This window comes from Nannobrachium achirus, assembly GCF_963921795.1.
Source record: "Nannobrachium achirus genome assembly, chromosome: 21".
NCBI classification, from domain to species: domain Eukaryota; kingdom Metazoa; phylum Chordata; class Actinopteri; order Myctophiformes; family Myctophidae; genus Nannobrachium; species Nannobrachium achirus.
The window spans coordinates 15,797,172-15,809,352 of NC_137828.1; the positions used below are offsets into that span (position 1 = coordinate 15,797,172).

The following is a 12,181-nucleotide window of genomic DNA, read 5'->3' on the forward strand; positions in this document are numbered from 1 at the left end:
AAAGTTCATGTGAAAAAAGTTTCGTGCACTTGACGCGAAAATCCCAGGAGGAGATAGATTTTTACTGTTTTTCATATAATTCCGAATTGTGGGAGACCTAAAGGTCAGAGGTCAAAAGTTAGAGGGTAAAAGTTGTTCGGCATGAGGAGACGCATACGTGTATACTGGTTTCATGGCTGTACCTAAAACACAGCATGAGCTATACCTGTTCAAAGTTCGCATTTTCGAAGGCTTCCTACAGCGCCACCATTTGGCCGATTGCTATAAAAAATAATAGCACACTTCGCTACTGTAAGCTGAACACATTGATGTTTTTATTTTCATTTTCTGTCTAAGTATGTAGGAGTAGAAAGGAACCGAAGTTTTGAGGAGAACTTGATATAGTATAGTATAGAAACTAGAAAAATATTGTTCCTTCGAAACAATTGTGGGCTCGCTTCAAGCCAGAAAACAATGGCTATAAAAGCACAAAATGTCAAGATCGCAGGCAGTGCTCTCTTTGACGTTACTGACGTCAAAGATTGGTCCATTTTGTTCCAAAAATGTGTTGTGCAAAAGTTGACCCGCTGGTGGCGCTATAACAGGCCAATGTGAGAAGGTTGGTATCTGTTCCTTGACCTATTGGGAATGTGCTTGCAAGATTTCACGCACATCCCAGGCTGTGTTCATGATTTGAGGTGTTTTTGGCTTTGGACACTTTATCGCTGCTTGCAGCTATATTTATTATTATTATTTTATAATTTTTTTGTGTGCACTTCATAGGCATGTTAGATAAAGGTCCTTATATTGCGTGTAGAATGTTTCATGCAAATTGCAAAAAAAATCCTAGAATAAAAACGGGTTTAAGCGTTATACAAACTGCTCAAAATTATATAGCGCCCCCCTTTGGCCATTTGGGGTAAGATTGGTTTCAGTGATATTTGAACTAACCCTCTACACTATTTTGTCATGAAAATGTGACTTTGCTTGTATGTTTTAGAGGCAGAAGAATAATTTGCATAAAAATGCAATATGTTTGAATTATTTAAAAAAGCATGTTTCAATGTTAAAGAAATCCGATCTGACAGATCTTTAGATATCGGTCCAAAGTTCACGTAAAAAAAGTTTTGTGCACGTGACGCGAAAATTCCAGAATAAAAGCGGGTTTACGCGTTTTACAAACTGCTCAAAGTGGCGGAAAATCCAAGGGCGGAGCTTACTTAACAACGACACAGATGTCTTCCGCTTGAGTCAAAGCACGCGTGTAACAAGTTGCATGTCTTCAAACGAAACGAGTCATGACTTGACTCGTTTCGTTTGAAATGCCCGTTTGAAGTTTGAATTTTCAGACGCTTCGTATAGCGCCCCCCTTTGGCCGATTGGAATAAAATTGGTTTCAGTGATACTTTGACTAACCCTCCACATCTTTGCCAAATGCCATGAACGTGTAACTTTGCATGTATGATTTAGAGGCCGAAGAATAATTTGCATAAAACCGCAATATATATTGAATTATTAAAAAATTATATTTCACTTTAAAAGAAATCCAACCAGACAGTTTGACCGTATTGGTCCAAAGTTCATGTGAAAAAAGTTTTGTGCACTTGACGCGAAAATCCCAGGAGGAGATAGATTTTTACTGTTTTTCATATAATTCCGAATTGTGGGAGACCTAAAGGTCAGAGGTCAAAAGTTAGAGGGTAAAAGTTGTTCGGCATGAGGAGACGCATAAGTGTATACAGGTTTCATGGCTGTATGTATAACACAGCATGAGCTATACCTGTTCAAAGATCGCACTTTCGAAGGCTTCCTACAGCGCCACCATTTGGCCGATTGGTATAAAAAATAATAGCACACTTCGCCACTGTAAACTGAACACATTGATGTTTTTATTTTCATTTTCTCACTAAGTATGTAGGAGTAGAAAGGAACCGAAGTTTTTGATACTTGCACTAGTATATAAACTAGAAAATGTGCAATTTGGGAAATTGCGAGTGTGGTTGCTCGCCCCGCCCCCCTCCCACGAGTTTTGCAAGACGATTATGTTGTCACGTCGCTCCCGAGATCGTTTGTGTTTCGTTTTGAGAGGGTTGTTCCCCCTGAAAAACGCGTTTTGGCCTGAAACGGTTACGTTTTGTGCGTTTGTGGCGCCCCCTAAGGGTCGAAGTGGAAATGCTTTTGGGGATTTGTTGAATATCCCACCCGCAACTTGTGGTTAAAATTTGGTGTTGACTGGATGTTTCGTTTATGATTTATGGCTATTTTTGGCAAAACGAGCCCCTCTCGCTAACTTTGGAAGCGTGTTCCGGACGAACGGTATGGACTATCAAAATATCGCTTGAATATGTTTATCGCGTGGGTTCAGAGATCTTGTGTACCGATTTTTGTGACATTTGGAGAAAATATGTGGGAAAAGGAGCAAAAAGTGTGTTTTGAAGAAAATTCAAAATGGCGGAAAATCTATCCTGACGCAAATGGGCGTGGCCTATATGGAGAGATGCGTCGTGACCCAAGGAATCCAGGGAAAAAATAATTTTAATTTTCCGACCTACGGTTCAAGAGTTATAAGCCAAAAGTTAAAGTGAGCTGTTATAGCGCCACCATGAGGCCAAATGATGTAATTATTTTTCAGTTAATCCTTGTATGCATTATGAACCTTATCTCTAAGTTTTGAAACTGTAGCCCCTATGGTTTGCGAGAGAAAAATTATTGAATTTGAGTTTTTGCGATTCCCATTATAAGTCAATGGGGAAAATTAATTCACTAATAAATTAATATCAATTAAACGATAGAACCTTTCTCTTAGCAAAATGGAAGCACACGATTCCCGATGAAGCCGGTCGATTTGACATATGGCGCGAATGTGTGGCGCAAAAACTGTGGGCGGTGAAACGCGTCAAAATAAAGTTTATCTAGGAGAAGAATAAAAAAATCACACCCGTGGAGCTGTGTGTGTGTGTGTGTGTGTGTGTGTGTGTGTGTGTGTGTGTGTGTGTGTGTGTGGATCATGTGTACCGATTTTTGTGACATTTGAAGAAAATATGTAGGAAAAGGAGCAAAAAGTGTGTTTTGGAGAAAATTCAAGATGGCGGAAAATCTATCATGGCGCAAATGGGCGTGGCCTATATGGGGAGATGCGTCATGACCCAAGGAATCCAGGGAAAAAATATTTTTAATTTTCCGACCTACGGTTCAAGAGTTACAGGCCAAAACGTAAAGTGGGGTGTTATGGCGCCACCATGCGGCCAAATGACACAATTATTTTTTATTTAATCCTTGAAATCATTATGAACCTCCTCTCCAAGTCTTGAAACTGTAGCCCCTATGGTTTGCGAGAGACAAATAATTGAATGTGAGTTTTTGCGATTCCCATTATAAGTCAATGGGAAAAATTAATTCACTAATAAATTAATATCAATTAAACTATTGAACCTTTCTCTTAGCAAGTTACTAGCCCACCATTCCCGAGTAAGCCGGTCAATTTGACATATGGCGCGAGTGTGTGGTGGCAAAACTGTGGGACTAGTAGCGTGCCGAAGTTTAGGAAGTTCAGGCTACATACAGACACACACACACACAGACCCACACGGCCACGTATAGGGAGCCTGTGCTTCACACAGCTCCAAAAATAAAGTTTCCCTAGAACTATAGTGTGTTGCCCTGTTAGGGCAACCACACTAATAAAGAAATAATGACAATATCTAAAGTGTGCTCGCCTTATAGGCGAGCCCACAATAATGACAACATCTAAAGTGTGCTCGCCTTATAGGCGAGCCCACAACAAGAAAGAAGAATCAACAATACAGGAGAATCAACCATACAGTGAAACTGTAAGTTAGAAAATATACAAATAAAGTGTCAAGATCAGTAGAAAAGACACAACACAACAAAAAATAGTAGTACCTAAAGTTTCTATAATGGATTGCAATTTTAAAGCACTTTTCTAAGCATATTGCAAACTCAAAGAACTTACAATGGTCCATTCATTCAAACATAAGGAACTACTTATCAACGCAGTGCCAAAAAATATACACATATATACATATATACATATTGTCTGCACCAAGACAATAACAATAACGCTTGGCCTAAAAACCTAAAAAGTGCAGAGCCAAAAAAGAATTGTCCAAAAAGTCAGTGCCAAGAAGTGACCAGTGCTGAGAGTCCCAACAAAAAAAAGCGCACATGAATGCCCCTCTCCGCAATCCCAAGAAGGGGTGGGGGAAAAGAAAAGTCATTTGGATGGCACGGGATGGAACAATATTGTAGTATTGTATGCGCGTTGCAATCGTCTGCCTGACATGGACCATGTATAATTATGCCGTCATTCAACAGCAGGCCGGATGTCCTTTAGTAACCCACTTTACCACACAGATGATTGTTCTGTCTAGCCGGGACCCGCTTAACCTGTATGTCTGTCTGGGGAGCTATCATTACATCATTACACGTGTGTGTGTGTGTGTGTGTGTGTGTGTGTGTGTGTGTGTGTGTGTGTGTGTGTGTGTGTGTGTGTGTGTGTGTGTGTGTGTGTGTGTGTGTGTGTGTGTGTGTGTGTGTGTGTGTGTGTGTGTGTGTGTGTGTGTGTGTGTGTGTGTGTGTGTGTGTGTGTGTGTGCAGAAACCAGACCTCACGTGTCATAAGCAGAATGTAAGGGGATAGTATCTGCATGGTTTGAGTGCTACCGCGAAACACAAACACACACTCATATACACACACACACACACACATTCGTACGTGTACGCGCATACACACACACACACACACACACACACACACAAGCATAGCTGTTTGAAGTTGCTATGGTCCACTGACTCAAATGCAGTGTGACTGTGTTGAATAGATAGATGCCGTAGATTTAAACTTTGCCCCAGTGGCAAAGGTAGGGATTATACAGCACAATGCGGTTTTTTTTCCCCTTTTTTTAATGGGCCTTATTCACTAGTCTTTCTAAGATATCATTGTCCGAATATGTTTTTCTTAAGAAAACAAGACATTTTCTAAAGCTGCAGAATGGCTCGTACCCGTATTCTAATGATAATGAATCCCATTATTCTCGTAACTTGAAAGCGCATGCCACTTCTCAATTAGCTAAACATCCTGCCAAAAAAGGGCATGAGGCTGCAGGGAATAATTCAGGAATGTATAAACAAAAGTGTAAGTGTAAAGCAGGGGTCTTCAACAGGGGGTCCGGGACCCCTAGGGGGTCCTCAGAGTTACTACAGGGGGTCCAGTCCTCAAAATCTTTGTGTGATAGAAACTTGTTTTTTCCCCCTTTTTTATATTAACCACTTGAACCCTAGCATCCATATTCTGAGAACTTTAGCCAAAAATAGCCGATCTACAAGCTCACAACGCCTCGCGCTGCGAGGCGTTGTGAGTGAAAAGTGAAAAGTCAAGTTTATTAAGTATTGACGGTTCAAGTGGTTATATATCTGAAAACCCACATTAACATGAATCCAAAATACACTGATGATCGTACTGTCAAACAATGAAACCATATTAAATCTATGATAAGGTTGTGGGGGTCCCTGCTTCATCTCTCTCTCAACTAAGGGGTCCTTGGCCTGAAAATGTTGAAGACCCCTGACTCCAAACCAAAAAAAAAAAAAAAAGAATCTATAGTTCTGAAGTGGGGGCACTTCTGCATGAAGTGACTGGAATACTTTCGTTCTTTAGTGTTCGGGGTCAAATGTGCACAACTGTTAGCAGCTCGTGGCAGTTTTCTTTGTGGGTCAGTCGTACATGGTTGCTGGTCCTGGGACCAATGTGTCCCACACAGCTCAAACTCCAGGACACAAGTCCTTTTAATGTGAATTAACTGCTTGGGACGTGCTGGGCCCCTGATTCAGCCCGGGAAAAAGAGTTGGAGAGGCCCTCATTGCGTGAGAGATCTCTCTCTATAGCGCTGCTGCTACTCAAAGATTTGCCATTTCAGATCATGACAAGTGACAAGCCAGTGGGCCAGTTACATGAGTTATATTTCATCGTTGTCGGGTGGAAACCTTGTATGTCCAAAACCGTTTGTTTTGTATTTATCATTTAAAAAATGATTTAAACTAGTGAAAACAGCCGATCTGTGCTTGTAGATCTGCTGTTTTCACTACTTTTGTGCGATGGCCTTGTATGATGAAGCAGGGCTTTGCTTTGCGAAGAAATCTACATATTTGAAACTTGGAGATACAAGGTTTCTGCCCGACAGTGACGATTTACTTTGTTGGCCGCCCAGCCCCGAAAATGGAACGAAGGCTGACATTTTATTGCTGTGTTGTGTGTGTGTGCGTGTGCAGTGCAGCCAGTGTGAATAAAACACCACAACAGAACACGTAAGTTAGACACTGGTCCTGACCAATAGTCGACTACGTCGGTTATTAGCGGCTCTATAGGAACCGAAATGCAGAACCAAAATGTTTTCTTGTTATGGTTACCGGGTACCTGTCCTTTCTTTATCGTTTCCTGCTTGGAACCGAATTTCGGTACCCATCCCTACAGTAGTCATTTCAGTAATTCAGTTTTCCTGTCATCACTACGGCTGTAAACTGTTGCCCCAGAATCCAGCGGCACAGTTCCTTTTAGCTCCCATTTTGGACTAGTTCTTGTGTTGCTCTTTTTCTTTCACACTTCTGCGATTGAAACAGTAGTGCCCATATAAGCTGCCGTTCATCACAATTAACGACTCCTCTCCTCGCATGCCAAGGGAAGGGACAGGGAAGACCCAGTTTCCACCGGAGAAGGAGACACTTTGCTTATTAAAAACGTAAATCCACCCACAACCATCACACAGGGGACCTGTCACACCTAATTGCCTCTCATTTGAGATGGTCTTTTCTCAGTGGTTGGCGCGAGGTCCAGAAATGGTTTGCGAGGAACCCCAGACATACCGTATGTAGAGCAACTTTGATGCAGGAACATTGTGTTATGTATACTGTAGTATATTGGGTTCGTTTATTTGCCCACTTGTCACTGCTAGGTACATGGCAACGATCAAAATGTTTGGGTCTGTTTTGACTCACACTCACCCAATTAAGAACTCTGCTTGTGTGTGTGTGTGTGTGTGTGTGTGTGTGTGTGTGTGTGTGTGTGTGTGTGTGTGTGTGTGTGTGTGTGTGTGTGTGTGTGTGTGTGTGTGTGTGTGTGTGTGTGTGTGTGTGTGTGTGTGTGTGTGTGAGAGCAATCTATTGAACCAAGGAAAAGTGTTCCCAAAAGTTTGTAAATAAATAATAAGGACATTTGATCCATTAGAGCAGTGGTTCCCAAATGTTTCAGGTCGAGACCTGGAAGAGAGATTAGGCGTTTGCCCGGGACCCAAACTAGTGAAAATAGCAGATGAATCCAAAATATGCTGATAATCGTGCTGTCAAACGATGAAACTATATGGAATCTATGAAAATGTTGTGGGGGTCCCTGCTTCATCTCTTTCAACTAAGGGGTCCTTGGTCTGAAAACGTTGAAGACCCCTGCAGTAAGTTGCACCATAATTTAGAAACATGATCGATCTCCTCTCTCTCTCTCTCTCTCTCTCTCTCTCTCTCTCTCTGTCTCTCAGGCTTTGCGGGTGATGGCTAAGATCATGCGAGAGTGCTGGTACGCCAACGGAGCGGCCCGCCTCACGGCGCTACGCATCAAGAAGACACTGTCTCAGCTCAGCCAACAGGAGGGCATCAAGATGTAGACGCAACCAACCACACACACACACACACACACACACACACACACACACATCCACACACACACACCCATCTCCCCGCCATGATTATTATTCATATTAATATTATTATTTTTGTATTGTTATTGTTATTATAAACAATATTGCCTTGATTATGGTTGATTGGCTCCTTCCACCTCGTTTGGGAGGTGTGGGAGGCGGAGAAAGAGTCCTTTGCCCCATTCTCTCTCTCTCTTTTAAAAAAAAAAAATGTCTGTCTTTTTTTGTTGTTGATTGGCAAGTGGATCATTGCGGAGAGACATTGTGCAGGTGGACCCGGATTGTGACTTGTGTCGGAAGTGTCATCCTGTTATGAGGCTGTGTCAACACACGTGCGCGCACACAGGCCTACGGACGGACGGATTAATGGAACGGATAAATAGATGGATACGTAGCTCATAACTCTTTGAGAGTGTACAAATGGAACCAAACGGACCCTTTTTTAAGGGTCCGTTTGGTTCCATTTGTACACTCTCAAAGACTTGCAGACATGTAAGGGTCCATTCGGAGAACCCACCCCCAACGAGTGTCCATGTACCCCACCTTTGGAACCACTGGACGGACGGATACATAGTTGTATGTATGAATGGATGGATAACCAGACGGGTGGAGCCAAGGAGAGATGGAATAAGGAAGGGTGGAACCCCAACTCCTTCCCTGCTGTACGTGGGGGGTCCCTGTGACCTCTCCTTAACTGAACCCCCTCCCCCCCTCGTGCCATGGACCCCCAACCCTTCCTCATCTCCTTGTGACTGTGGACAACAGGACCCGGTAAGTCACCCGGAGGGGTGCAAAAAAGAAAAATGAAAAAAAGAAGAAAAAATAAAACACAGTAGGTAGCCCAATCGGAGCGGCTCCCCATTGAGTGACATCGCCTGGCCAGTGTTACAAAATGTTACCAAGCTGAGACGGACAGAAACAGTCCGTTTTTTTTATTTATTTGTTTCTCTTTTGTTTTTATGTTTTTTTCCCTTTAGGGGGTGTTTTTAGCAGGGTCTTTTCTTTGCAAGACAAAAGAAAACTGGACTCAACCTCATTCATTCTCAGTGAAAACATGCTGCGACATAACAGTATGCAATACAGATTAGACGCAGTCTATTTTCTATGCTCTGCTCTCCTCTGCTACTCATGACTACAACTATTACAACAACAGCAACAATCAACCGCCGCCATGCCTTCAAGCCAGGTTACCGCCAAGTGCCACCGCTTTTTAACCACTTTGACCCTGGCCCTCCCTGTTTTGGACATATCATTTCAATGAAAAAATGTCAAAAGATTTTCAAAATTTGATTTTTCTTTCTTGTTTTTCAAAGAAGATGGACAACAGGGCTGAATTGGTAAAAAAAAAAAAAAAAAAAAAAAACCTTTGTTCCTCCTCATGTCCGCTGGTGTGAGTGCGTGCGTGCGTTTGTTCCGAAAACGTTTTTTTTATTTTATTTAAATGCTATGCAACAATACAACAAATTCGTACAGTATAGATAGCGACTCCATATTAGCAGTTAGATAATACAATCATTTTTAATTTTCGGCTCTCAAGCAAGAGTTTGCAATAACAAACAGGTTTTCACACGTTTAGGATACCGACAAGCTGAATCAAAATGTTAGTCTTTTTTATTGGTTAGCCTACCAAAAGGTACTTGGAACCAAATTACTCTAGCTTGTTATTCATTTGCAAAGTATCCCAAGGTACTTTTACCACCTCAATGACAGGCAGGCAGCCCTGCAAATCAATACATTGAACGACGACAAACCATTCCGCACGGTGCTGTGGGATTTTTATTTCAAACGGATATATTTCTTGCAGAGCAAAGTCCGGTCCTGCTTCGATCGGATCGGACCGTTGTCAGTTAGACGGATGGTCACACAGGGGTGTCACACCAAATTCTACAAGGGTACAAGGATTCACTGTGATATTTATTTGGCCACGGACCCCCATCTCAAAATATCTAGTTCCAGGAAACCCCCCCCCCCCCCCCCCCAGAAGCAAAATTTGAGTTCCAAATGTTCGCTTAAAAAAATACATATATTCAAAGATTGGCACACATTTTCACGACTTTTCAAACATAGCAGATCTATAAGCTTTAATATCTGCTATTTTTTTCAATAGCTAAAGTATAAAGGAATGATGCTCGGGAGGGACACGTGTCACACGTCACACCAGCCGACTCACCGGTGCCATTACCTTCCCCACCCCCACAACCTGTTCACCCATCAGCTCATCCATCCAACTATTTCGAAAAAGCAAAAAGTCCACAGTGGCTTCAGAAAGAGAGACTCAAGAAAAAAAGAAAAAAAAAGACCGGAAAGACTTGTAAGTGTTACTAAAGTTGCCCTATACATGTATATTGTTGGACTTTGTTTTGTTTTTGTTTGTCTTTTTTTTTTTTGTCTGTAATGGACGCGTGGGCACCCAAAACAAACAGGCTCGTGCGTTTTTCTTTCTTTTATTTTATGTTTTCATTTCTCGTTCTGACGAAGGAAGATGTATAAAAATCCTCTGTAGAAAAAACTTGAGGCGCATTCGTTTAAATACATAAAAATGGATATTTACAAAGCCATAGGTCTCTCCAGCATTTTCGGTGGCGACATCTGTTTTCTACCAGAATGTACATTTCTGAAAACAAAACCAACCCAGAGGTATAATGTAAGTAATCGCGGATGACTCTGGTAATTTCAGTTTAGCAAGCCTTAAAGGGACCAACGCAAAAGAGTCAGGATTTGCTCTTAAGTTTTGTTTTTCTTGTTTTTATATTGTAAAAAAAAAAGATAAAAAAACATCTTTACTATGATGATAATAGGGTCATTATTCTATCTAAAGAACAAAAAAAGTAAATGTAGCACCTGATTTTAACAATTGTTTTTATTTGTTATGTTATTTTTTTGTCTCATACAGTGTCCGTGCTATATCCAATATTGCCGTACACTTAAACCTATCAGCCGCATTGTAAAATATCTATACCAATGAGTTTCACGCTTGTGTTCAAGAACAAGCACTTGTCTTTTAGTACACAACGCAAACATGTATTAAACAGGCACAAGTAACAGTGTTGTCAGCTGTGCAGTTCATCTGCATCAAACAATTCCACAGATTATCCAATTGCTCAGCAATAAGTGCACTTCAGAACCACTGCGAGGTTTAAATGTGTGGCAATATGGACGTCAGTCAGTCAGTCAGTCTTACCTGGCTGGCTGGCTTTATCATTTCCTGTATGGATGCATTAATGTATTGATGTGCTGCTACTTAGCTGTCTGCCTCGCTTTTTATGGTGGGGCGAAGGCCACCGTTGGATGTACATATCCTTGAAATGCCTACATTTGATTATTCTGTGCCATTGTTGCTCTTTGTCGCAAAAGTCAAGCCAACACTGCCGTTCGCCTGCCGGTCCTCTGCGAGATCTCTGTATTGGCCAGGTCAGACTGGCCTTGGGATATCTCTCCCGCTAGGAATGCATTCACACTCGGCGTCGACTAATCTGTACAAGGGACGAGTGATGCAAGACGTCCACGTCCTTTTCGGAGGTCTGTGATGGATTTTGTAAAGAGAGCTAGTTCCTCTGTAAGCCCCTTGGTCAAGTCTTAACAGCTGTTATCTTAAATGTCATCTGGGGGTAACCCCCAGGCAGCGTGACTCAAGGAGAGCCCAGTCAAATGGACCACTTGATGAATGCCAGTCGACACGCCAACGACTCCACAGTCCCACCTTGTCCTCTGGAATAAAATATGAAGTACGCTCAAGTGATAGGCAAGGTAGTCATCAAGAGGCCAGAAATGACATTAAACTTGTAAATATCTGCTTCTTTTCTTCTTGTGTACCGCAAGACACAGTCGACAGTAAAGAAAGAAACAAAAGAAGACTATAACAGTGGAAGAAAGTCAATGGATATTGCTGCTATCTTTAACAGAAAAGGGGTGGAAGTCTTTGCTTAATTAAGTGTTGTGCATAAAGCCTTTACATTGAGTAGTAGAGCCTACAGGAGTTGTGTAGGCTACCCCAGGGTGACATGGGGTATGTTGGAGCTCCCTTGGCCTAACTGAATCCTTCATGCCCTCATCAGATATTGTTGCATTTTAGGGTTAATAACTGAAGAAAATAGATGTCAGCATCGTTGGCCAAGCGTGGTTACCAAGCTCACTCAGCAGCTGCTGTAACTGTAGCTATTTCTTTCAATGGGGAACGTGTAACCATGCTAGAAAGCTAGTGGCCCCCTTTGATTTTAATGGGGGAAATGGTAACAACCCTGTTTCGATTGGTTTGTAGTGTAGCTGGCAGGGCAAATACGGACAGTAATTCCTTCATAATGTAACAAAGGTCTAATGCAAGTAAAAACCAACAGTGCAAATTTCCGAACATGCTCACCTTGTTATAAGCTTTCATTGGACAGCAGGCTATTGAGATTGTAAAGTATGTATTGTGTGTACTTCAAGATCATCCTCTTGGACCCATTAGCAACAGCTACAACTCAACACCACCTCTGGTATTTGCCTCTGCCGTATAAGGAC

The 12,181-nt window shown here is 41.9% G+C and overlaps 1 protein-coding gene across 1 annotated transcript in view; it reads left to right on the forward strand.

Moving 5' to 3' along the window:
• The window catches only part of tgfbr1b (transforming growth factor, beta receptor 1 b), a 163,281-nt gene extending 155,621 nt beyond the window's left edge, over positions 1-7,660 (forward strand). Inside the window, exon 9 of the mRNA XM_080752163.1 lies at positions 7,523-7,660. Within this exon, the coding sequence (XP_080608289.1) occupies positions 7,523-7,648 (126 nt within the window). The 3' untranslated portion in view covers positions 7,649-7,660. The remainder of the gene's footprint in view (positions 1-7,522) is intronic.
• The last annotated feature ends 4,521 nt before the right edge of the window (positions 7,661-12,181 follow it).